The sequence below is a fragment of the Molothrus ater genome, chromosome 5 (genome assembly GCF_012460135.2).
Source record: "Molothrus ater isolate BHLD 08-10-18 breed brown headed cowbird chromosome 5, BPBGC_Mater_1.1, whole genome shotgun sequence".
NCBI lineage: Eukaryota > Metazoa > Chordata > Aves > Passeriformes > Icteridae > Molothrus > Molothrus ater.
This window is the reverse complement of record NC_050482.2, coordinates 67239751-67267393: the sequence shown is the minus strand read 5'-3', so window position 1 is coordinate 67267393 and position 27643 is coordinate 67239751. Positions and strand designations below refer to the sequence as shown.

General features: G+C 39.9%; 1 protein-coding gene across 8 annotated transcripts in view; it reads right to left on the bottom strand.

Moving 5' to 3' along the window:
* The window catches only part of ERC1 (ELKS/RAB6-interacting/CAST family member 1), a 278215-nt gene that overhangs the window by 11116 nt on the left and 239456 nt on the right, over positions 1-27643 (bottom strand). For 5 of the 8 annotated variants that reach the window (XM_036400561.2, XM_036400563.2, XM_036400564.2 and 2 more), the window contains 3 exons: positions 22355-22456; positions 20747-20813; positions 7248-7337 (listed from right to left, as the gene is read on the bottom strand). In XM_036400561.2, coding sequence (XP_036256454.1) covers positions 20787-20813; positions 22355-22456 — 129 coding nt within the window. In that variant the 3' untranslated portion in view covers positions 7248-7337; positions 20747-20786. Of the gene's footprint in view, positions 1-7148; positions 7338-20746; positions 20814-22354; positions 22457-27643 lie in introns of those variants that run through there. The other 3 variants (XM_036400558.2, XM_036400559.2, XM_036400560.2) reach the window with 1 other exon arrangement.

Below are 27643 nucleotides of genomic sequence, written 5' to 3'. Positions count from 1 at the left end.
AACTTATTTAAAGATTAGTAGACATTCAGAGTCACATGAATGATTCATAAGAAGATAACTGCATGGTTAAGAAATAGGATGCTATGGTTATATATGCAAACTGGGTGAACTGTGCTGCTGCTCTGCAGAACCTTCATGGCCTCTGCTTTTCCCATAATGCAAAAAAAGCATAATTAAACTGAGATTCTTTAAAACTTATTTATACTCCCCAGTGTGATTTTTGCCTCATTAACAATCCCACAGAAACACTGATGAAAAAGGGCAAACACAGATAAGCTGGTATCTCATCTTGGACTATGGACAGTAAACCTGAATACAGAATATGAAGAGCTTGTAGAGCAGCACAAGAAGAAAGTTAGTGGAGAACTTCTATAAGGATACAATACTGGGATATAAAATTATCTTTTTCCAAAGTTCAAGTGTTTCTGTATCAGGATATGGTTACTCTGAAAAAGACATTTAGAGCTTAAAGTAACACAAGTAAGCACCAATAAGAGATTACACTGATTTAATCGAAACCTTTGTTTTGTCTTCTGTTAAACTTCACTGGAGCTCAGGTCAATGGTCAAGAGCTTTTGCATCTATCCAGACAAACCAGTGAAAATACATGTATTTGATGCAGTGAGAGCTAATTACATATAAACCTTTATTTCTTAACCATGTACCTATAAAGGAGCCAAAAGAAAGGGCCATGAGTATGGAAATCCAGTCTGACAAATTTCAAAAACAAAACAAGAAAAATTTTTAATGTAAACCCTTAAGTATTTTTGCTCGATCTGGAAATTTGGAGTTTATGTTAGCTCTTTCAAAATACTTAAAACATATGCATTTAAAAATTAAAGTAAGATTTCAAATGAAACAGTCTTGTCTTTTTAAAAAATATTTACAATGCACATTGCCCATTTTTATTTGTACATGAATTACTAATTTTAATTAAAATATATACTATCCATGATTAACTATTCCTAACTTGAAAAGAGATATAAAGCCAAGCAGAATCCACAGCAGGAGCTCAGCATCAGGAGATGCTGCACAAAGCTGTCACAAGGACCAGGCTGTCTGAGCAAGGCCCAGAGTAACAGAATTTACTGCTAAGAGAAAAACAAGAGGAGAGGTGAGCTGGCCTTGAGAAAACAAGGGAACAGCTTGGGGTTGCACCTTCTGCTTGTAGGGACTGCTTCTAATGAGACCACTCTCATTTTCTGACACACCACACACACACAAAATGCTGGATGATGTCCTGAAATCAGTGTTTTTCTTTTTATATCTCATTTCAAGTTAGGAGTTATTAATGTTCCTGATTGATAGCATGTTTTGTAATTAATATTAGCAATTTCATGGACAAATAAAAATGAGTGATGTCATGGCATTATGGCTAACTTACAGATAACACTTGTGATTTTAACCAGTATTTAAGAACTATGACACTGTTCTCATCCTCACCCAAACCATTAAATACAAAAGTTTAAAATACTTCAAAATATAACAATTTTAGAGAATTCCCATAACCACTGCTTTCTCAACCAGACTCAGGAAATAGATTTGCACATGAAGAAGGATATAAATTGTTGCAATTATTACTTCTAATTTCTAACAGAGACCAGAAGTGGACTGTTGAACTTTAAAATACATTATACATTCCCATAAGATTACAAATTAAAAATAAATGACATAAATCAAGTGGGGGAAGATAAGAAGCTAATAGAAGAGCAGTCAGAGAAGGAAGACAAGGGTAAATTCTGAAGTAACAGTGTAATTTGGAATGACTAAATGCAAATCATAGCAGAGTAATTTCTTTGCAGAAACTAAGCAAGTTGTGTAATTCCTCACAGATGACACAAGAACACAAGCAGAATCTGAACAAAGAAGTACACAGGATGTTTATTAAATAACTATTTGCACTTTAGAGTAAAGTTTATCCCACTCGCAATATTGTTTGTACAACAAATCAAAATATGTGTTGAATATCTTCAGGATTTAACAATCAAATATGCAGTTTTAAAATGAAATTTGACAGCTACAGGTATGAGGTTTGGTGTCCTTTTGTACAGAAGGCTTACCATTGCTCTGTGGAGGCTGAAATGTGAAGGAAGTGCAAGGTAAATGTTGCTCCTTGGAAGCAAGCCATGACTCTTTAGCTGATACAGCAGGTTGTGACTGCTACAGTGAAGTGACATTATCACCTTTCTCCTTCCTCTGCTTTGGGCAGCTGAGCAGAAAAGGCATTCCTGATTTCTGGGGAGAGGATTAGTAAGCACGAATCCCTAGAAGGTCTGTGCTTTGGCTGAAGCTGGTGCACAGGGAAAGGGAAGAAAACCTGTCTGCACAACAAAGGCTCTTGGATGATCATTAAGATTTTCCAGAAGTGCCTTTCTCTGTAACTCACAGCAAAGCAGTCACAGGTGCAGCATTTGGTAGTGGGGTGAGACCAGTTCCCACAGCAGGTGACTTCTGAGAGAGCTTCTGGTGGAAATGTACCTGCCCAGCTCTCCCAGACTGCTGCTGATGCCCAGGTCACAATGGAAACACTGCCAGAAACACCTCTGGAGGAGGAGAGATGGACTGTGCAGGGAACAAACAAACTGGTGCTTAAGGGTCAGCAGAAACTGGCAGGACCCCCAGCAGCCTGAGGAAGCCAGGACATGCTGGACATGGCTGGAAAGAGCCTCTGATGGCAGGGAGCCAGGGGGAAAAACGCCTCCTACTCCTAGGGTTAAGAAAATAATTTTAATTGTATAGATCTTCTGTTGGAAAAAATATTTTTTCCAAATATCACTGTAGGACCTATTGAAAACAAGAAATTCTCTGTCATACAAGGTTCTGCACATTTACAGCTGGATTTGAGGTGCTAAGAAACATTGCTGATAGTCCTTAAGCTAGTAACAAACCTAATACTGCTGCCTACTTCTCATATCTGGTTGCTCTGGTTTTTTTGGCTCGTTTTTCTTTCTCACACTGCTGCCTCTCAACCCCAGTGCAGTGCTCCACCTCTGACACACTGAAGTGAGGACTTTCAGCAAATTCCAGTTTCTACTCCATTCTTTTTCTACTCCATTTTTTTCTACTAAATTCTTTTTTTTTTTGTACAGATAAGAGCAAAATAAAACCTAAACTATAAATAAAAGTGTGGACCATATAATTATGTTCTTAATGCCTTTTCCTTTCATAAAGGACTAAAATCCTACACTTATAGGCAGCTATCTGAAATGTGAAACAGAGCAGTCATTCTACAGAGCTCAAGGATATTAATGTAATGATACCTCTAGGACAAAGTGAAAGAAAATATGGTATTTAATAGAAATTGCTAGGATAATGCAATTATCTATAATGAATGAAAGGAATTTTTATTTCTGAGTGTCAAGACTTTGAACATTCCTCTTTCCTTCTGGTAACTTTGGATTTTTAGTAAGAAAAGTCAAACAGGACATGAACTGGTTGAAGGATGTTAGTTCCAGGAACAGTCTGAGTACTAGAGCAAAAAGAGCAGAGGCCTGCTCTTTTTGAATTTTCAGATATGCTTCTGTTGGCTTCCTGCAATTTCACTGCTTTCTCCAAATTTTTGAATCAAAATTCAGCTTATCTGGGGACATTGGGTCAGAACTGACTCAAAGGGACATTTTCCACCACAGGAATAATTTAATGACATGGTTCTGAGTTCTATAGATACTTTACTGTCCACAACTTAGTCTAATATATTATTTTAGATTAGGTTTTGAGGCACCATATACTCATAAGTACTGGCTTCAATTCTTCATTACTAATGGACCAAAATTTTACTACAACAAGTCAGCCTACACAACATCTTTGAGAAAATGCCAACAAAGAATGATATAGTATCTTGGCCCCACAGCTTGATTACAATCAGTCTTCCCCAGGGATATGGTCACAGCCCCAAGCCTGACAGAGTTCAAGAAGTGTTTGGATAATGCTCAGGCACCTGCTGTGATTCCTGGGAATGTCTTGTGCAGTGATAAGAGCTGGATTCAATGATCCTTGTGGGTCCTTTCCAACTCAGCATATGCTGTAATCAGCTGAACTTAATGGTAGTGTTGAGACACTATTATGGATAAGAGGCACCAATTATCAGTCAAACTTTGAGACTACAAAATTATTTATGTGGCAACAAATTCCCCTTAGATCCATGGTGTTGATGCTGGCAGATACTTTTCCAACAACTACTTGTACATTAGTCACTGTGGGTGCACTAGAGAGCGAGAAGGTTAAATCTACTTCAAATACCCATTGTATCTACCAAAAGAAGCCACAAAAAACTCCTGCTTTTTGTACCTGAACCTCCCCAGCAGGGATGAAAGATCTACCAAGTATATTGGTTATGATGAAACATAGCAAACCAACCTTTGCCAACAGAAGTTGCTGCAGAGGGAAATAACAGCTCCAAAAGCAGCAGTATGAAAATGAATTCTTAAGTATTTATATAAAAAACTCAAAGCGACCAAACCAAACTAGGTAATCTCATTGGTGAGAAGTGGATACGTTGCCATCATGCTTAAATATTATTGGTGTTGGTTAAATGTATCCTCCCTAATCATGTTAGCACTTCTTAACATTCAAGGGGATTAATTTTTTCCCACTGAGGCTTGTAAAGCATTATCTACAGAAGATCATATTAGAAGGGACAGGAGTGAATTTAATGCACTGGATTTGAGGTACTTTATAAAACTCATTAAAATTCCAAAGATGCAAAATGGGTATTCTGTGATGGGCTTCTGCAAATCTGGAGAACTGATTCCCACCCCCCATGGGAATACTTTAAGCACAAAGGAAGCTCTGCAGCTAGAAAGAGAAAAGCTCCATGGCTTAAATGAAAAGTCTGCTTTGTAAATTGAAATATATCATTAGTTTGTGTTTTGCAACTGAAGCTTCTTAAATACCATCTGAGTGAGTATGGGAAAGCAGAAGAGACAGCTACATTTTATTTTAGCTGACATTATTTATGCTTGGGAATTGTGAATGGAGAAGTAACTTTAAACAACTGTGGTGACAGCAGTGCAGAATTAAGACAATAATGTGAAAGGATAGAAAAGAATTCTTTTCTCTTTCCAGAACAACTTAGGTAATTCCCTTTTCTCACAATTTCTCACACCGCTTTCTTTACTGTGTAACCCATAAATGTTGCTAATGGACTAGCAAAGTTTTAATGGGAAGTATTATTTTTGGGCTTACTATTCAGAAGAACTTGACAAAGAAAGCTTCTCCTATTTTCTTTACCCACATCTCCTGATCAATAGCAAATACCACCTGTCCCCACAGATCCTGATTATATATGAAGAGCACCACAGCTATAATTAATGAGGCAATTTATTTCAGTGATATCCAAACTTTGCCCATATCCTCTCTCATTTTCAGAGGTGCCTCCCATACATGCTACAGGTTTTGTCACCCACTGCTCCATCCCAATCTGACAGAAAAGGTGGTTCAAAATAATATGCCTCATGTTTTGATTTATACCATAGGAGCTGTAAGGCTTTAACAGAGGAGGATGGCATGCATAAAAATGAAGACATTTTAATCCTGCATCAGTGATTACAGAAGCCAGGAGGCTCTGAAGGGAAAAGGAATGTGTCATACCTATAGAGGTAAATGTAGATACTGAGGGAGGCACACAGCACATGCTGAATCAGTGACAGTATGAAGACAGGTACAGAAAGAGAGCATGACTGTTGTGTACCATCTTGGCCCTGTTACAGGAATATTTATCTCCAGAGGACTGCTCTTTTCGAATTTTCAGACATGCTTTTGTTGGTTTCCTGCAATTTCACTGCTCTCTCCAATTTTTGAATGAAAATTCAGTCTTGATTTGACAGTTCAAGGAAATTAGTTTTAAAATCATCAAGGAAGAAAACCAGAGGTGAAGTGTTCAAGACAGGCTCAATGTATTTCATGACCCACAAATCCCCTTTTAACTGTATAGGCCTTACACTAGCTTGTGTGCACACTGGATAGAGTTTGGTATAAAACACATGAAAATGAATAGTTAAAGACTCGGCATTATAATCCAAAGTCAGGGTTAAAAAGACAAAACTTGTCACATTTAGTTCTGGTACAAGTTCCTTGCAGTAGTTTAATTACAAAAAAAAAAGGGCATTCAGTAATATAGGACTAGAACAGTAAAGTAAAGAAAATTGAAAAGAGAAATAGGAACGAGTCAGAAAAAAGGTTGTAGGGAATGGTGAATTACAGTCCAGAAACAAGAGATAAAAAACTGCCAATGAAGGGATTAAGGAAGGCAAGACATTATAAGAGCTGGGAGAAAGGAAGACTATTTCAGTAGATGACTTATAACTAGATTGACAGCCTCTTGTGGAGACATCATCTGACAAACTCTTATTAAACTCTTTCAGTTCTGTATTCCAAAACTCCTGGAAATACACAGCTGGGTTTCTGAAGTCACTGTGTGTGTGTGTATATAAGCATGGGTATCACATCCAGCACACTGAGTCCAATCTTGATTCAATGCAAACTAGAGTTATCCAGTTCCCATAAAAAGTATCTGAAGAACCATTTCTCAATTTTTTACAAAAATATAGAGCTCAAGTGCATAAATGCCTATTGGGCACCCTTTGTTGTGACCTTCCACAAAAATACTGCTTCATTTTTTCTCAATGTTTTTGGGCACATATTCAAGGTAAGATAAGGTGGGTAAGCAGTAGAAATTACTGGCAGAATAGTCTGTAACAGCAGGTAAGAACACTGCATTCATTTATATAAAGAGACTAATAAAAATGCGTCAATTAAAATATATATGGTTTATATAATTAAAGATTTAAGATCTTGATGACTTGATGACACTGAATTATAGAGAGCAGCTAAAATTTGTTAACAGTTAACATGTTAAAACATGGCAAAAGCGAATATCTTTTGGTATCTTGCAATTTGATTTCCCATGAGTGTGGAAATGCATGGCCCCGAGTACGGACAAAAGAGCATATGAAATTCCATAATGAATAATAATATAATAATAAATGGCAATGATTTAAAAAATCATTGACTCCTTTTTTCAGCTGAAGAGTTCACCTTCAGCTTTCACCACTCACAACACGGTTTCACCACGTTTTGGTGTGGCACATCAGTAAAGCCTCAAGCAGCAAGTTCAGGCCCTTGTTCAGAGCTGGAGCCCACAAACTCACCTGCTCCTGGGTCATCTTGTGCAGCTCCTTCTCCCAGGCTGCCTGGTCATCATCCAGGTGGTAGGAGGCAGGCGGGGTGAGCCCACGCAGGATCAGGGGGTCGCGCTCGTGGCACAGGGCTGTCAGATGGCCGATGTACAACTTCAACTTGCTGCGGTTCTGGTCAAGTTCTAAGAGGGGCTGAATTATCTGAAATAAGAGAGCAGAGACAGTGAGAACAGCCTGAGACCCCAGCAGTGATGAAGGCAAAGAGCAGCCTCTAAGTTACAATCTTGTCCAGCTTCACAGTGGAAGAAGCCTGAACATTCTTTCCCTTGTACTCCTGGTCCATAATGTACCAACCATCCAGAAAGACACCAAGGACACTCGTATTGTTTTTGTATTCCACCCAGATGAAGGAAGGAATGATGATTCTGACTCCATGTTCTCAGAAGGCTAATCTATTATTTTATGATACTATATTATATTAAAGAATACGAAACTATACTATACTAAAGAATACAGGAAGGACACTTACACAATGCTAAAAAGATAATAATGAAAACTTGTGACTCTCTCCAGAGTCCTGACACAGCTTGGCCCTGATTGGCCAAAGAGTGAAAACAACTCACACCAGAAATCCAATGAAACAATCTCCTGTTGGTAAACAATCTCCAAACACATTCCAAAGGAGCAAAACAGTGGAGAAGGAAATCAGATAATTATTGTTTTCCTTTTCTCTGAGGCTTCTCAGCTTCCCAGAAGAAAAATCCTGGGCGAAGGGATTTTTCAGAAAATATGAATGTGACAAACAGCCTGAGACCCGAGCAGTGATGAAGGCAAAGAGCAGCCTCTAAGTTACAATCCTGTCCAGTTTCACAATGGAAGAAGCCTGAACACTCTTTCCATTGTGATCCTGGTCCATAATGTACCAACCATGCAGAAAGAAACCAAGGACACTGGGGAGAGGGTGCAATGGTGACAGCTGTGTGATTAGACTGGGAAATAATAATGATGATATGGGTGAAAAATGAAACAATATTAAAATGAATGCATTAACTCTACTGATTATCCAACAGTACTTTGGTTTAGCTACTTAAAAAAAAATCTGATAAAAGGTGTCTGTCCACAGCTTGTCCAAAAGCAATGTCAATATAGATTTTTAGCTTGTTTTTCCCACAAACATTTCATTGTAAATTAAGTATGCAATAAACATGTTCTAAAGAGAATAGTTTCAAATTATGCCAAAACACAACAATTCTAAGATGACTGCATCTCTACTGTAGAAATTGGATAGAGATATATCTTTACCAGAAAGTTAAGATTTAATTTTTTATAGTGCTTTAGATAGTTAAGGTATAGTCTTCCATAGTTTTGAAATGGCAATGACTTTTATTAAATAGGCCAGATTCTATATAACAAACTAAAAAACTGTAATCAAAGGCCTTTAATAAAGTACTATTTTATTCCATTATACTTGACCCAATCTGAATATAATAATTGTTCCTCAATGCAATCCAAACTAGAGTTATCCAGATCCCATAAAATGTATCTGAAGAACCATTTCTCATTTTTTTATAAAGATACAGAGTTCAAGTGCATAATGCCTACTGGGCACCCATTGCTGTGACCTTCCACAAGAATACTGCTTCATTTCTTCTCGACGTTTGTGGGCACATATTCAAAACTGCAGTAATGCAAACCTCTGAGGTTTGCAGCTGATGAAAAATTAGGGAAGAACTGGGCTCAGGGCCTCCTTTCCATAAAATGAGGTGCTGGGCAGGGAGAGCTGGGAAGCCTTGCCAAAGTCCCAGCATCTTCTATTCATGTTCCCAGGCAGAGGCTGCACCTGCTGTTTGTTAGTGGGCTGGGGATATCTTTTCAACAGGACACCTCTGACCCTGCTGATGAATAAGGAGTGAGATAATCTCTGAGTCGACAAAACAGGGTGCTGGCATTACTTTCAACAAAGACTCTGGCTTTGACCCCTTTTAATAAGGCTGTCAGGGCTCACTTGTTTTGTTTCTAACACTGTTTTACATGGATTAGTTGCTGTAGAGTGTGAGGATCTGAGAGGCATGGCTAAGCAGCTAACTAATGTCAGGCTCTGTGTCCTGCTGAACTCAGCAGCCCACACCAGCACATCAGGGTGCTGCCACACCCAGAGGCAGCCACGGGAGAGGAGTCAGGCAGGAAACCTGCACGAGAGAGAGAGTGAGCTCATGTGCTTCAGTAAAAACCTGTGCAGCCTTGGGGCAACCTCTGTTTGCATACATAAACACACATGAGAAAATAATGCTTTGTTCTATCAGGATGGGATGAGTGGGCAAGGAGGTGGATGGACAACTGGCTGAAGGGCAGATCCCAGAGGGCTCCAGTTAGTGGTGCTGGCTCTAGCTGGAGGCTTGTCACTGGTGGTATTCTCCAAGCGTCAGTACTGGGCCCAGTGTTGTTTAACTTATTCACCAATGACTTGGATGAAGGGGAAGATGCCTCCTCAGCAAGTTCACTGATGACACAAAGCTGGCAGGAGTGGCCAATACCCCAGAGAGCTGTGTCCCTTCAGAGGGACCTTGACAGGTTGGAGAGATGGGCAGGGAAGAAGTGTTGGAAATTCCACAAAGGCGAGTGCAGGGTACTGCACCTGGGGAGGAACAACCCCATGTACCATCACAGGCTGGGGCTGACCTGCTGGGAACAAGCTGTCCGTGAGCTGGCAGTGTGTCCTTGTGGCCAAAAGTATCCTGGGGTGGATTAGGAAGAGCATTTACAGCAGGTCAAGGGAAGTGATCCTGCCCCTCTGCTCTGTTCTGCCCTGGTGAGGCCACGTCTGGAGTGCTGTGTCCAGCTCTGGGCTCCTCAGGACAAAAGGGACACAGAGCTCCTGGAGAGGAGCCAGTGAAGAGCAACAAAAATGGTGAGGGGACTGGAGCATCTCTCTTACAAGGACAGGCTCAGGGAGCTGGACCTGTTCAGCCTTTTGAGAAGACTGAGAGGACTTTATCAATGTCTGAGTATCTGAAGGGAGGGTGTCAGAAGATGGAGCCTGGTTTTTGGTGGTGCCAGGCAATAGAACAAGAGGCCCTGGGCAGAATCTGATGCCCAGAAGCTCCATCTGAACATGAGGAAGAACTTCTTTCCTGTGCAGTGATCATGTACTGGAACAGATTGTCCAAAGAGGGTGTGGAGTCTCCCTCACTGGGGATATTCTGGCACTGTTTGGACACCCATGCTCTGGGATGGCCCTGCTTGAGCAGGGAGGTTGGACCTGATTACCCACTGGGGTCCCTTCCAGCTTGACCCAGTGATTCTGTGATTGCAAACTGATGTCACTCTGCTGTCCTATATACAGGGCAATAGCAAGGGATATTTTAATAGAATCAACACAGTTACATTTCACTTCCATCACCAAGCAAAACTGTCTTTAGCCCATTATATCCATCAGCTTTGGTTATTTACTGAGTTTGCACTATGTACCCCAATTTCATACAACATCTGTTACCAAGATTATGATCTGAAAGTGTATTGCCTGTGCAGGTGAAAACCAGTGATGCTTCTAATTTAACAGATGTTTTTTTCTATCTTTCTTACTATTTGGTTTGCCCACAGAGGGTAAAATGATGGATTATCATATCTTAAGAAAATACTGTTCTATAAAAATGTAATAGTCAATATGGTAGTTATTGGACTGCCATAACTAGTCCAATCAATGTAGCTGCCTTGCATTCTTTTCAGATACCACAGTCTCTTCAATATCCATCAGATGTGCAGATTCCAGTCTGAAAAGAATCTGTCTGGATAACTTTCCTGGCTGTTCTTTGTGAACAGAAACCCTCCTTGATGAAGAGAAAGCAGAGCTATCTAGCAAGTCAGAATGGAAGATTTTCATCCAACAGTTGAATTTGACTCTCAGAGATAAATCCCCTTTCCAAGCACATTCCTCCTGCACCCTTCCCCCTTTTACCTCGAGCTGGAAAGAGGCCAAATGAGGCGTGTGAAAGTTCTTAACCAGCATCCCCCTAAAGCTGTTCACAGAGCAATCTTCCCCTCACTTGGGATCCATTAAAAGCTGCCAGTCAAGTAGGAAGTGCCCTTATATCTGTGTTCCTGCCCTATCTAATTTGAACTGGCCACTTAGCAAGAGGCACTGTGCTTCCCACACAGCAGAGCTGCCCCTGCCTTATCTCAAGAGGGTGTAAGAGCATTTGCTAAGTGGAAAAGCATGGCAGTGCTGGGTTCACAACCCACACCGTGTTCTCATGCTCAGCTCAGAGCTGCAGAGCTTTCTAGGAAAACAGTGGGTAAACAGAGCAAACCCAGGAATATCTTCTGAAGCAGCCCTCATTCATTAATTGCCCTGATAGGTTTAGGCCATCCTCATCAATGCATGGAATGAAGTCTGCTTAATGTACCCTCAACTTCAGAATATTGCTAATGGCCACCTAAGTTTGACAGCCTTTCACTAAAAAAGGCAATCACTACAACTCTGTGGCAGAAATGTGAAATGCCTGACAAATCTGTCATGCAAACCCAAACCAACTCAACCAACTAATAAAGATACTTGTGAACGTAGTCCAAATTCAGCTTGAGATTTCGTACATCTAAAAAAAATCTTTGACTATGATAAATGTGAATCTAACTGTAGCTGTACAAGTCAGTGGGGCAAAAAAGCTTTAGAATGAAATGATACTGCTTCTTCAGTGGTGGTCCTACTGTTGCTGGACAATGGTCAACTGAAATATGGGTAACTGAATTTCAAGTTTTATATGCTTTTAAATATCTCTATATACACAGCAGTGTCTACTGGAAATAAGTAAAAAATACATAGGTGGTTATTTGGAAAAGAAAACCAGCAATGTCCACAGACATCTACAAAATAAAAGAGTGAGTTTAATCAATGTGCAATTCACCACAATCACCAGCTTTAAATTATGCCTTCTCCAGGCAGAAGGGTTAATGACCTGGTCACCTTTCTCCCTGCTAACAATCCCTTTTTCTCTGAAGGAAGCAACCACTTTTCTTTTTCAGAACCAAATACTTTACTAATTTCAGAGCATACCTTCTAAATCTCTACTTTAAAAACCTGCAGCTGCCATTTTGAAATAAAGTCTTACAGACACCCCTAAAAGCTGCCTGTTTTTGCAACTGCATCAGTCACCCTTGTAAAAGTTATCTCCTTACACAACTTGCCTTACTTATCAAGAATAATGTATCAATGTGGAGGTTGATCATGGATCAACAGCAGTTATCTTTAAGAAAAAGGGAGAAAATAGCATTTTTTGATACAGCAAGGGCAATATAAAGTGCCATATATACATTTGGCACTGGCAGGACTGCTGTCATACCCCCCTATTAGCCTGAGTGCCTGTTTGCACATTTCCACTACAGACCTCCAAAGGGCAGAGTGATGCTGGTAAGTGATCTTCATTTTGCAATCAAATAATTCAGTAATTTTTCTTAACTTACCCCTGAATCTCTAAATATCTGAGAAAAAAACCAAAAAAAACTCCCTGGAAGTACAGCTACATCAAGAAGAAAATAAAATAGAACTGACAAGTAATCTCAGGGGTCAAAGTAAAGAACATGAGGTAAAAATGACAGTGCTTTTGTATTAAAAGTGTAGGTGGAATAAATCTGAAAGCTTCCAAGGAATTAAGCAATTTGAGAAATGATCAAGCTTGCCAGCCTGGTCTACACACCATGAGTGTTCATTGTAAATCCTGCACAGCACAAATAAAGAAGGAATTCTCAAAAAAATCCAAGCAGAAACCCAAAGCACCACCAAACACCTCCTCAAAACTTCAGATTGGACATAATAAATATGTTTGGAAACACAGTGCAGGTAGTCCTTTATCTCCTATCAACCACATCTGCCATGTGAGTGTGGAAAATTATTTTCAAACTTTGTTACACACAGCTGCAACTATGCTACCCAACAAAACCTACTTCCCAAGCTACCACTGCACAGGAGAAGATGGGGCCAAGGATTGTGTAAGCACATATGTTTGTTAAAAAGCAATCATTTCAAAAGGACCTGACAAATCTCTGTATACCTCCCTGTATCTGGGTTTTATTATAGATATTGCCAGACAGGGATATTTTGCCTCTATAGCTAAGTATCTTATACTGGGAGATATGAAAATAAACTAAGATAGTGAGTGACACAGTCTGGAAGTATTTGCATGGAAAATTCAATTATCCCTTCTTGCTCAGACCATTTGTGTTTGTTTGGCAACAAACACAAGGGTTCAACAATAATATTGTAACCACTGAATGCAATGGAGTTTTATGAGGCATGAATTTGGCTCAGAATGTGCAAAGCTTTCCCAAATTCAGAGCAATTTATCACTGATGTCTTCCCTTCATTATTTTAAATGGAAACAGAAGAAAGTTCTCAAAAAGACACATCTTGACCTCAGTTCAGTTCAGCTCAGTTCACAGATACACAGAGATATTTGGTTTCTTCAGAAGACCCCCACACAAAAGCTCAAGGACAGGCTCAGTATTCTTTAGATTTGTTTTAAAGAAAAAAAAAAAAAAAAAAAAAAAGAAAGGTTTAACTCTAACCTTCATAATTTTCTCCTCATAAACCAGAACAATGTACGTGAGGAGCTAAAAGAGATTCTGGCTATTTTGACAGAGCTGTCTTACTCAGTTCCTTTCTGACAGAATCAATTAGGAAATCATTTTTATATAGCAAATGATTTTTGAAATTTTGATACACCATGAACAAATCCCATGGATTAATGATTTCCAGAGTTCACCCTCTTCACCTTGGGAAAAATACAGACCAGAAAAAAAAAATAACAGAAAAAACAAACGAGGGAAAGGAGTTTTGTCATTAGCTCCCTCTGTTTAAATAAAATCCTTCCCCCATCATGTTGGTGAGGCAGAGAATTGCAGTGGGTTGGTAGGGTCCCTAAAGCACTCAAAAAGAGCAAGTAGTTCTAAAATATTTTTATACATAACAAATCCAGAAGTGCTTTCCATGACACTGGCAACTTTCACTTCTGTGGGCTGTGGAGCACAGTTGGCAGGGAACCACGAGAGGAACAGCAGGGACTGCTGGAGATCAGAACTGAAATCCTCATGTGAGGGGCCTGTAACTGGACCAAGGGGAAAATGAACTTTCAGCAATGAGATAGCTCAGCAGAGCTGAAGGGAGTGTTTGCACACAGCTTGAATTTTACCTGTTTTCTCATTCCCTTCCTTTCAAAAGCAAGGGCGTTCACTCAATCTCTTACCCCTAAATAAACTCATTGCACTGTGCATAGCTCCCACCTCTTTATTATTGAAATCTCCTTCATTTGAGCACTTCACCCCTGTAAGTTGTATTAGTTACCAGGTAAATTTTTGAATAATAAATTAAATTATAGAAAGCTGTGAAACTGGGTAGTCAGACTTATCATCAGACTGATGATACTAACAATTATAATAAAAGATAAAAAAAAGTAATCCCACAGGAAGCAAAAATAGTTTGACAACTGTTTGCATCTTGTACGTGCCACTGTGGATTTAAACAGCATTCTCCTGACCAAAGGAGTTTTGTAGGTGTAACTAGGCAAGTTTTGATTTCACAGAATCAGATTTTATGATTCTGTGAAATCAATCTGATTTATTTTCACAGAGTCAGATTTTATGCTGATTACTTCTTTACAAAAATACAGCAGCTTAAGAATAAGTAAGAACAACCTGCTTCTGTTTTTAATGCATTCAAGCTTTCCAACACTTGTTGTCCACACAAGAGTGAAGCAGAAAGCACCCACCTTTCTTGCTGGGCTGTATTTTGTCTATTCCTTCTCCCTGTTACAAGGGATAAAGGGAAACAGTGTCTCACACTCCTCTGAAAGCAGAGCACGGCAGCAGGGCACTGGGAGAGGGTGTCCAAGGCAATGCTGATGGGTCAGGGCTGTGCTCTGCTCTCTGTCCCACTGCTAATGCAAACCAGAAGGCATTTCCTAAGTAGTCTACCAGAGAACACAATCAGGGCTTTTCCTGTTCAGATGAACTGTAACCCCCCTGTCTGCAGGTGACAGGAATCTTGGTCTTGTCCTTCTCTAACTCTGGCTCTTCATTCTGCTCTTGCAGCTGCTGAAAGACACTTTCCAAGCAAAGACTTGTGAAGGTTTATTTGTCTTTAGGAAGTGTTTTTGGAGTTGCTTGCTCTACATTCAAAGACAAAATGAATAAATACACCTATATGATATGTATATACAGTAGTTCTTAGCTAAAACTTACTTTAACAGTCAGATGTAGTTGGAGAGCCCATAGTGAGCCTACTGTGAGATGGAACTGTAAATCCTGACATGGCCATCAGTCATTATGAACTTCACCAGCCAGGAAAATGCAGTGTCTAGATTGCCTACACGCCCTTAGAGTTTTTATTTTAGTTACCGTTCTCTGGAGCTTATTTTCATAGTTAATATACTGGAAAGCAGGTTTGGGCTTGATTCTTTTTTCAACAATGTCCATCTCCCCTCTCCCTCAGTTTCTTTCCTCCTAAATGACAACTAAAAGGGTTTGGCTGCAGCTGCTGGTCCTGTGTCTCTGAGTGTCCTGTCTAGGAGTGCCAGAGCTCAGAATCACTGGGAGATAGTAGAGACTATCACACAAACTGCAAGGAACAGCTCTCCTGAAGTGGCCAGAAACAATGTCTGAGTGCAGAATTCCTACTTGCTACAAAGACCAAGCCACTAGGAGAAGATTATGTTCAGCTGCAAATCAAAAGAGAAAATAAGACACAGACCTGGCATAATCTCATCTGGCAGAAATGAATGATGGCCTTTTTGCAATTGTTTTGCTGAAAAGCACAAATCTCTACAAAAAGAAGCCAGCCATCTGTTTTGAATGTTTTAGACTGCAAGTATCTACTTGTGTTCTTCTTTGATCTGTAAGAATAATAGGAAGACAGTGATACAGTCCAGTTGCACCTCTGTTGTGAGTGTTTAATTCATCCCAGAGCTGCAGATTACAAAATTCCATCTGGAAATCTTAGTGTTATCATTCTGGGATCAGAAAGAAGATGAACAGTGTATCAAGATCAGTTCTTTTTTGCTCATAGATATAACATTCTTGGACAGAGAATACATTCTTCTAACAGAAATTAGTTATTAACAGCAAAATAATTGGTTTAGGAAAAAAAAAAAGCTAGCAGAAGAACTGTTCTCCAAAAGAAGAAAAGGACCAGGAGTGGAAGCTGACTTTGTCTCAAGGAAAGCATTCTTCTCTAACCCTCCTAAGGATAAATTAGTTACATCATCTTATTTGAGTGCATCACATTAGGGCTCTTACTAAAAGGCTGCCCATCCAAAAAGGGGGAGTGAAGAACCCTGATTGTCACCAATAGAAACAAACAAATCCAGCCTCTCTCTCTCTCTCTCTCTCTGTAAGGACATGTTTAAACAATGCAAGATTATCTCGTGGAGCTGCCTTCAAATTCTGCACAGGGTATGTCTCCAAGGCAAGCACAAGACCCTTGCACAATGCTTTTAGAGACCTGGATGAAGAATTGTAATAATACCATTATTATACTACACAATTAGTCTGTAGATTTTTAGAGAGGGGAAGAAATGGCTCTTCGGAAGAGAAGAGGACGGTAAAGAACAAGAGACAGTGGTCTAAAGAGCTTTGTCCAGCATGCTGGAATGCAGCTCCTTGAAAATATGGGTTATTTTCCCTTTTCTTGGGAAGGAAGACGATCTTGGAAAAAAGCAAGACGCAGTAAAAGAGTCAATTACCAATCTAACACAATTTCAGGAACAATTTCAAAATGAGGTATTAGAATCACCATCATATCACTTTAACAAGACAATTTCCAAATATCACACAGTAATAATACCTACCACTTATACAGCACTTTTCCCAAGCAGAACTTGCACTTTTACAAAAACTTCAGCTCATTTTACAATTAGAGAATTTGAGACAGGGAGAAAGAGAACAAGTGAGTGGTTGGAGATGATGCCAGGAAAGAATTTATCTTCTGAATCGTGGTCTAGCACTGTGCCCAGTAAATTACAATGTAATATGAGTCAGGCATGAAGGCCTGGTGGTTTTGACCATTTTGCATGATCTAACAATTAAAAAGACCAGATTGAAAATAAATCTAGTCAAAAGGCTTATGAGGTCACAGTGTAGTGAGTGACAATACTGAGAACCTCAAAAGTGTGACAGCAGGACAAGCAGTTCTGTACAAAATGTGGATTGTGGAGAGAAGATCACATTTATGTAGTGAACTAATGCCCTGTGTAATTTAAATATGGAACTCACCATGAAAAACTATTTACTTCACTAAAAGAAATCAGCATCAAATAATGTACAAAAAAATTCAACATTCCCCGCAAACTTCCCAAAGTATAGACACTTTTAGTGTTGTAGTGATCCCAATGAAAACTTCCTGTAGAGTTTGTCTGCTCTGGCAAAGATTACATTAGGCCTTGAGATGAGCCAAGTATTTTCCTATAATGACTTACCCCCTCTTTCCACCACAGACATCACCTCTAAATCTGAAGTGTTAAATTTTGTGAGTTCCTTCAGTACTCAACTCATAATACTCAGTGCTTCTGAGTTAAAATCTGTCAAACTCAAGTACTGAAGAAAAATGTCACCAAGAGCCTTTTTGTCTTGCAGTATTTTTAGGGTAATAGGAATTGCCAATATTTTCATAGTCTTGAAATATCCTCATTTTTATGCACTCCAGTTCCATGCTAGCTCTTTGACCATTCTACTGTTGCTCTAATAAGCATAATAATAATAATAATAATAATTTTCAATTAATGAATCAATGAGTGGATGAAGCAGATTTCTGAACCACACCCACATTTTCTCCCATTTTAGGTAGCACAGCTGTGCTTCACAAGACACCTGGATGAACTGAGCAGCTTGGGAATTCCCTGTATGGAAGCTTGGCTTTACTTCCCTCACGTGGCACACACCTGGCACAGATTTACAAGAAGATACACCTACATACACACCTATCCTTTTGCATGTATTAGATCTCCTAAGGTGTAAATTCATATTATTCTTGATAAAAGTGAGTGATAACTAATGAAGCCATTGGCCAGAGCAGTTTGGCATTTGAGAAAGACCAAAGAGTGTCCTTGTGTGAAATTACACCGGAATTGACTTGGATGTAGAGGAGGATAGAGCTCCATCTGGGGAATAAAAGGAGTCATGAGAAATTCACACAGCAAAGAAACGAGCGGAGTGAAAAATGCTAGGAAAAACTATTTCAGGATGAAAGATGGTATTTACATTGAACTATAAACTGAAATGTAAACTACCATCCTCAGAAATTACAGGGAGGGTGCAGATGTTTATGAACAGTGATCCATTTCAGGGGAGCGCTATCTGATAATGCTGTCATGTACAGACTTGGCATAATTAAATATTAATTTCAGTCAATTCCAGAATGCTGCAGGGGAAAAGCCTTAAGACCTAAAGCATAAAAATAAAAGAATGTAGTTAACTATTGTACATAGTTTTTTGTCTCCATTTAATCTTCAGTATTGACCAGAGGTGATTGCATCCACAGACCTGAAAGAACTTAAAAAAACTAACTTATTGCCAAGTCCTATGCTATTAATTACACTTTATCATTGTAATACATAAATTTAATTCAACACATGGAGGTTAGCGACTCTGTAACTTACATCATCTTAGCTTTTACAAAGAGAATAAGGACTTTTTTTTTTTAATGAACATGGAATATCACAGTAAAAACATGTATTCTGTTGGGAATAACTGGCTTGGGAAGCATCCATCACCTTTATACCTTCCCTGCTGATGTATGCACGACAATGTCGAGGCTGACAAGTTTCTCTGCTGAGATGAGGGGAAGGCAAAGCTGCTGGCTGACTCATTATTTTGACTGGGATACTCTGTAACAGCTTTCCTGAGGAAAGTGCCTCAAACTGGAGACATGAGCTGTTTTTAATGTCAACCACCCATTAATTCAGAAAACTATGAAAAACCATACTCTTAGCACATTGCATTCTTAAATGCACCAGCACATGGGAGAGGAAAGAGAAATCTTTCTCAGTGTTTTCTACACCAACTCCATGCTTGCTCCAGAAGGAAAATCAGAATTATTCCTACCTTCATAGTGAGTGTCCTCTTCCTTCTCATCATTTACTTACCTGCTCTCCCCCTGTTTAATTTCTGTGCTTCGGCTGATCTTTGCAAGCATTATCTCTAAAACTTTTAACAACACACACGAGCGCACAACCATTGCAGGAGCGGTGATTCAAAAAGAATGTGAAATCAACAGCGAGTGCAAATTAATGAAGCACTTTATCAATTTGTCCACTAAAGAGATTTTCTCAGCTCAAACCCCAAGGCATGAAATTCAAGTTTGACACTGCCACAGTTGGATTAAATTTTTCAGATGGTTGGCTTGAAAAGAGGGAGTTGATCTATGCAGACAGACTGTAAATCTGTAGTTAATTGAGCAAGTGCAAGAGATGAGAGTGCCTTACTCTCTCATGAATGTTTTACAAATCTAATACAAAGCTATAATTTTCAGAAATGCAAGGGTCCAAGATTTCAACAGAAATTTTCAGTTTTCTTTCAAATAACTGATATGAAAAAATCAAATTCTTAGGAAAAAAGTGCACAGAAACTAACATGAAATATTTTTTCGTAAAAGGATAAGTGAAGAAGGAAAAAGTTTCATGTAAGTTTTTAAAATACTGTCATCAGGCCTCTAAAATACTTCAAGTACTTCAGAGAAATACATTCTGCTCTAAAACTGATACTCCAAGGCATAAATTAATCCTGTGTACTGTAGTGTTAATAATCAGTACTTGATTCCTGGCCAGTAAGAGGTTTTTTTGCTGAAGAACAGGCTTGAGGAGCGGGCTCTGTCCTCTGCACTGTCTTCCCTTTTGGAAATGGGCATTGTTGTGGGGACAATTTGACAGCACAAAAGAAAAAATTGTGGACGTGGACACAGAGAAACAAAACGTACTTTAATGAAAAACAGCTCCTAATTTCTCTCACACTGTTTTAAAAGAATGAGGGAGATGGAAGGGAGAGAGGAAGGTTAAGGGGATATTCCTCTTTGCCTTCACATTTATAGACAATTCATACTCCTAGTCCATCTAGTGAATCCTGTACTGTGGGAGTTGATAAATATCTGTGACTAGTTAGGTCAGCATGCACGGCAGCAATCTCTGCAGCAGATCTCAACATGCTCAAAACCTTCAGAAGGAACATTATCTTCAGGAGGAACATTATCCTGGAGCACATTCTTTACAAACCAGAATTGAAAGAGCACACATAGGTTTGGCTAGGGCACAAACTGCTTTGAAAAAGAATCCCACTGAAAACATTTCCTCCGTGAAGTCAATGATAAATGACATGAAAGACATTTCCTGCTCTCTCGTACTTGCACGGAAACTCAATTACATGCCCTGGGAAGTTCTCCCCACAACATGGTGAAACAAGGAGAGGATGATTGGAAGAAGAAAATCACAAACTGCACATGAACACACGAGAAACACCCTCATGCAGGGACATGGAAGCAAGGGGAGGGAGCACAGCCAGGTTTGACAAAGCACAGCAGCGAGGGGTGGGAGTGACTGTCGGAAACTTTTCTATTGGCAGGACAGGTTGGTTCTCACCGTTCTGAACAAAATGGCTGAGCTAAGAGCATCTGACTGGTTATGCCCAAATACCCTCCTCCTCATCCTAGAGGTGCACAGGAAAGCCCAGAGCAGCATGGGAATGAAATAAAGAGTTGGTTAGTATTTAAAGCACATAAAGTACAAACGGTAGTACAAAGCGTTTCAATTCCTTATGCAGTATTCTGAGCCTCCTTCAGGTACAGCTTTCTCTGCTCCCTTGTAGGCTTTGTCAGCCTTTAAAACGCCCCTTTGCAAAGGGGAAGTGCAATCAGAGCCTCCTCCCACCTCCTTTCTTCCCTATTGCCTTTCCCTGTGGGGTCTTTGCAAGAATTTCTATAAATGTCTAAATTTTATTTCATCTGTGAATGCTACGCTGCCTTTATGTACAAGCACGTATTAAAGTTTCATGCTGGAAATGGTTTCAGCTCTCTGTAGACTTCAGAGTAGAAACAACAGATATTCTAACATTTGCACCAAATTAAGATTAGGAAATCCATTTAATTATTAGTATTAACAATTTCACTCTCCTGAAAAAGGAAAGTGAAACATCAACATCTTCCAAAAACACTGCAGAAAATTCAAACCAGTCAACATGCAGTGGAGGAAGGTATTAAATTAAGATGCAAAGGGAAGTTCCCTTGGAAATCATAGTTTTTGTTTGATTGTATATACCCCTTCTTGTTTTCTGATGCAGACATGAAAGAAGATTTTTCAAGATCTATTTTTGCAGGGTGAATAAGTAATTGGCTTTTGCCATTTTCCTCTTGTATCTTACTCATTATTTCAGTGTATCACAAAGCTGGCACTTAAAGGTCCAGAGAGATATGCTTCCCTTCATATCTCACCAATTTCTACATGAGTCAGAGGGCAAAGAGAAGCATTCCTTCCCTCCGTCGAGGCAGTGATTAATGATGGCTAATATTTTAATTAAACTGCAGTGGATGAGATTACAACATGGGATGTGCAATTATGTTGGCATTTTCTGTGCTACCCAAGGGATGGTTAATCTCTCTAATAGTTATCAAGCACATGGCTGTGCTTTGTAAATGCCACAGGAGGCTCCTCACTGCTTTGGAGATGGTAAATTGATTTTCCTTCAGTTCATGGCCCATTGAGTTTGTGAGGGAGCAGTCTGTGCTCATTTGGCACCAGGGCTGGGATTTCCTCGTGGGAAATGGAGGGAACTGCTTGTATGCAATCCATAGATCAGAAAGCTGATCCTGGAGCATGATTTCCTGCTACTGAAGACAAGAAACAGTCCTGGACACTCCACACACTCAGGCAGTAAACCTGAGCTACTAAAATCTGAATATGTCATACAGGACTCGAGTATCACATTTTGGGAGAGTACAATTTTTGTTCCTTTTCACTGTACCTCCTCCTCTCCACCCACCTAACAACAGCTTGGTACCAGGAATTGTTCATTCAGGAGTTTGCACAGGGCCAACACAAGAGCAACACCCAGTTCTGGTTTATAACTGCATTCTGGAATGCTACTTTTGTTCCAAAGTACTGCAAGCATGTCAGGGAAAACTGCTTATGACACAAAATCATCAGCCCTCACAGTAAAAATTACTTTAAAACCAAAAAAGAGAGAGACATTACCTGGTCAGGGGAGGGCTTGTGGTTGGTTTGGTTGGAATGGGATGAGGATTTGAGGTGGTCATCCTCATAGTTGTCAGCCATCAGCTTCATACGGTTCTGAGTCTGTTCAAAAAAGCAAGAAAAAAGAATCTCAATCTACTTTCTAATGTTATCATGGGGACTAAAGGGAACAGGGAATTTATACAAGTGCATATCCAAATCCCATACATGGGAAAAAACAAGACACATGCCTAGACATCAGTTGGTCAATTAGCACAGAGAATTGGTAAAAACTGTGGATGGAGACATTCCAACCTGTTCCCTTTAAGGATAAATTAGTTGTGCAATTAGGTGGATCATCTGACTTGTACCTACTAAACCTTGTGCTGTACAAGAAATTAATTTCTTTAGAGATTCTTGGGATTACGGTTCAGACACCAACTCGGAGAATAATTCAATGAAAACATGATTTAAGTGTCCCTAAGTCAATTAAAAACCCCCAATGAAGCTCTCAGAAAGCAGTCAGTTTTAAAAAACCAAAAAGTGCACAAGCTGAAAATAGGTTATTACTTAAGAAGTGCATCCAGTTTCAATATGCAAATCAGTTTTCAACTGATATATCCAAGAACAGAAAAGTTCTGAGACTGGTCAGAAAAATGTTAATTATACAAAAGCCATCCTGTGAGGAAATGAAAAAGTTAATAAATAGATATTGGGGAAGAAAAAATGTCATAATGAAGGCTTATAAAATTAAAACCTCGACACAGTAAAGAATTAGCAAAGTATGAAACAAGTTTTTTTTGTTTTTCTTCAACTTCTCAGGAAATTTCCAGTTCCAGAAGAGATAGGATTTTGAAAAACACACAGTAGAAAATAAATTGTGTAAGAATAAATGGAACTTAACAATACTGTTCTAGGTGGGCAATTGCAAAGAACATTGAAATACATTACCTGGCTGTGTCTGCAAAGGAGAACGTTAGTTAGACAAAGCCCTTTTAACAGACTACCCTGAAATGAGGCCCCCAAAGACCTACAAACACCAACAAATAAGGAAAGAAATGCACCTGGCAGAGTGTCCCAGCTCCCCAGCAGGGCTCCCAAAGGCCATCCAGGCAGCAGTGATACCCTGTGGGCAGCCAAAAGGGTCCTGCACAACCAAGTGCTGCCTCCCTTGGCATTATCTGGGTGCCAGGGTCGTTGGGAACTCACTCATGGAGCAGCCCCAGAACTGACTGATGGCATTTCTGCTCCCAGCTCAGAAGGCACAAAGAGCCCCACTTTGAGCTTTGGGAAATTTTGTATTCTAAGGAAATCAAAAGGCTGCCCTGACCTACACTGGATATGATACAGAGCAAATTATCTACAGCTAGACATATTAAATCATCAGACATGCACTAAAATGAAATGTCTTAAATGAAAGCTCAAAGCTGATAGAAATGACAGCTGTGGATTCAATCCCTTCATAACTCCATGGTTTCTCACTGAAAACTCTAAGTTTAATGAGCATCTCAAAGCTGGAGAATGCAGATTCTACTTGCCTCTATTCAGATCAGGAGAGAGAAGGTCCAGGGTTTGAATCTGGATTTGATTTTATTTTGGAATAATTTAACAAAAGCTAATAGTAAATTGAGCTTAAGCAATAAGCAATTTCATCATGTAAAATTTTCATATTGTTTGCTCTGCTTTGTCAAGCAAATTCTGAATTCCAAGTCTGACTCATCATTCATAAATCACTACTTGAAACACGCTACATTAATCCTTAAACAACCAGTTTATTGTAAAGGCACTTTCTTAATATTTATTATTTTATTATATTTAAGGTTGTCTCTTCAACAGTTTCTTCTTTGCAACAAAAACAATTGATTCTAAACAATTTCACATTTCCTGGGAAATTTACTGTTTTGATAATAAATAATAAATTCTTACATGACTTTCAGAGTGTGTGTGTGTGAAGAAAAGCTATTGAAACCCAGATGTTTAGCAGAATGCTAGTACAGCACATGAACTGTCCTGAGAGAAAACGTAGCTCTTCTCAGAGAGAGGCAGCATGTTTTATATTAGGGGAAAAAAAAACCAAAACAAACCAAACAATGTTGGCTGGTACAGGTAGAGAAGAAGATAAACATTGCAGAGAATCATAGACTGGGCTGGAAGGGATGCATTGGGTCATCTGCTCCCACCTCCCTGCTCAAGCAGAGCACATGGCACAGGACTGACCCCAAAGGGTTCTGGAATATTCCCAGTGAAGGAGACTCCACACCCTCTCTGGACAATCTGTTCCAGTGCATGATCACTGCACAGGAAGAAGTTCTTCCTCATGTTCAGGTGGAGCTTCTGTGCATCAGTTTCTGCCCAGGGCCTCTTGTCCTATTGCCCAGCACCACCAGAAGAGCTTGGTCCATGCCCTGACCCCTCCCTGCAGGCACTGACAGACATTGTTCAGGTCCCCTCTCATTTATCTCTTGAGGCTGAACAGGCCCCAGCTCCCTCAGCCTTTCCTTGCAAGGGAGATGCTCCAGTCCTTTCATTATCTTTGCCACTCTCCACTGGACCCACTCCAGGAGCTCTGTGTCCCCCTCTTGTCCTGAGGAGCCCAGAACAGGACCCAGCACTCCAGGTGTGGCCCCACTAGAGGAGCAGGATCACCCCCATGCTGGCAGTGCTCTTCCTAATGTACCCCAGGATACCACTGGCCTTCCTGGCTTCCAGGACACACTGCTGGCCCATGCACAGCTTGTTGTCCACTAGGACCCCCAGGGCTTTCTCTTCAGAGCTGCTTTCCATCAGACTGGCCCCACACCTTATCTCTGTCGAGCCTGGCTATGCCTCCATCCCACTTCAAATCTATTTTAAAGCCCTCTCAATGAGCCCTGCTGAGTTCTGAGCTAAGATCCCTTTTCCCTTCTGATACAGGTGGACCCCATTTGCTGCCAGCAAGCTCAGAGTTGTATAAATTCACCCAGGATCAAAAACCACAAAATGCTGCTGTTTACAGCAGTCTCAAAGCCAGGTGTGCATCTGCATGACTTTCCTGTTTCTTGCTCCATCATTCCCTGCAATGGCAGCACAGAAGAGAACTAAATGTGTGTTCCAGATCCCTTGGCTAATTTTCCCAAGGTTCTGAGGCCCTTCCTTATTGTCCTTTTCCTTTTTGCTGGGACCTTGTTGCTGCCCACACAGAAAACTGTAAGAGGGTAACAATGAGTGGGCTGCACCAGGCTGGGAAGATTCCTGGTGATGTCCCTTACCCAGGCCTCAGGGAAGCCACACACCTCCCTCTGGGCTGGGTCTGGTCAGCAAAAAGCAGAGAGTCCCTCACAGAAAATTCTGAAGTCAAATTGAAGAGGCTGTGTGCTTCTGTCACTTAAATTTAAGTAGAACCTACTATTAATACTTGGCAGCGGGTATTGAGAGAGTGGCTGATGGAATTGGGCTGGTTTAGCCTGAAAAAGAGGAGGCTTTTTTACATTACTTGATAGGAGGAAATAGAGGACATGAAATGATTGGAGGGGATAGGTCAGGAAAGGACAGATGTAAAGTAGAACACAGGAAATTCTGATTAGAGATCAGGAAAATTCTTGTCATAATGAGGTGCATCAAATGCCAGAACAGGCTGCCATGAGACAGTGGCATCTCCATCCTTCAAGATACTGAAAATGCAGCTGGACAAGCCCTTGAGCAGCTAATTAGGGATGCTCTCAGCAGATGGCCAGACAAGTCTACTCCAACCTAAAATATGCTGCAATTCTTACTATTTGGAATTTTCATCACCTCAGATCATTTCAGAGTTTCAAAGCTCAACTTTTCAGAAGAACAGGGAGATAAGTTCCAAAATTCCTCCTACTTGCCAAATCTGGTTTAGTTGCTTAGCTCCATTAGAGCCATTTGAACATTTAAACCCAGAACAATCTCTGCAGTATCCTGATGGTGACAAGGGATCAGTTCACCCAGAAGGACATTTTCTATGTTCCCCCCTTAATTCAACCTGACCTCCCACTGCAGCTGCTGTTCATTTAAGTGTGAGTGTTTGTGGCAAGTCTTGGCAAGAAAATGCCCAAATTAGTATTGTGATTCCATTAAAGGAACTGATTTATGCATATATATTGGATTGGAATTAGGCAAAAATCAAAAGATGGAAGAAAAGTAGCTTATTTTCCAAAATTTAAAGCCCAAGCAGTGTTGCAAATAAAATATATAATATTATAATATTTTTACAATTATTTTTACATAAAACATAGAAATTAAAAGCCTCTGCTTAAGACTGGACTACTAATGACAAACTTTTACTTTAAAATTTTTAAAAAAACTGTAAATGCATGAACTGAGTTTCTCTCCTATTGCTCCTCCACAGGAAAAAAAATGTCCAAAAGGATGGAAATTTCTAGACCAAATGGCTGTTGTAATGATTTAAAAACAAACCGTTTACTTTTCTGTGGGGAACCACTCCAACATCCTGCAGTCCTGAGCTGGTTTGTCATGGTGCTATTATACAATCCTCTCCCACCTCATGAGGTTATGGCTCAGATCCTAGGGCAAGCATTTCTACATCACTGTAAAAAGTATGAACAACAAAGTGGTTTAACCACAGGGTCCTGTGAGAAAATAAATGAGCAGTGCAGACAAATCAGTTGTGTCAGGAGTGCTTTTGTCTAAAACCTCCAGAGCTGCAAGCAGAGCTAACAGTGATAGGAACTGGATGTCAGGTTCAAATTTTGCTTATAAAAAATACCATGTGCCCTGACAGGTATGTTCTTCAGGCATGTGCAGAAAAAATGCTGGAATGAAGAAAACTGGATAAAACACCACAACCCAATAGGTTTCATGACTTTTTTCCAGAAGGTACCTTCATTTCACTTTTTTTTGGACAGATTTCATAAAATTACTCCTGGCCCTCCAATTATACCTTCCCCAAAGCCCCCTCAGCCCTTAACAATGCTCTTCTTTTCTTCCAATAGTCACCATGCAAAGAACAGTCCCAAACCCTTCACACTGGTGTAAATTCTCAAAATTACTCAAGAGCCAGCACACACTCTCCAGCTCCTAGCTGAAAGCCAGGAGTGACTGTGGAGGCCTTGGCTCTACAGACCAGAGTCCATTAACTGCAGGTCTAAAGCACAACATTTGCAAGGCTACTGCATCTAAAAAACCTCAACTTCCCCATGTTATATACTAGACTTTACTCTAAAAGTAATCAGATCTCACCCACCCCTCCCCTTTTTGCACTCCAGAATTTCTGCAATTTTCCTTTTGCCTCTTTGATACAGTTACTGTTAATGCCTTTTTAAGGTCCTGTCATTATTAGTTTTTCTT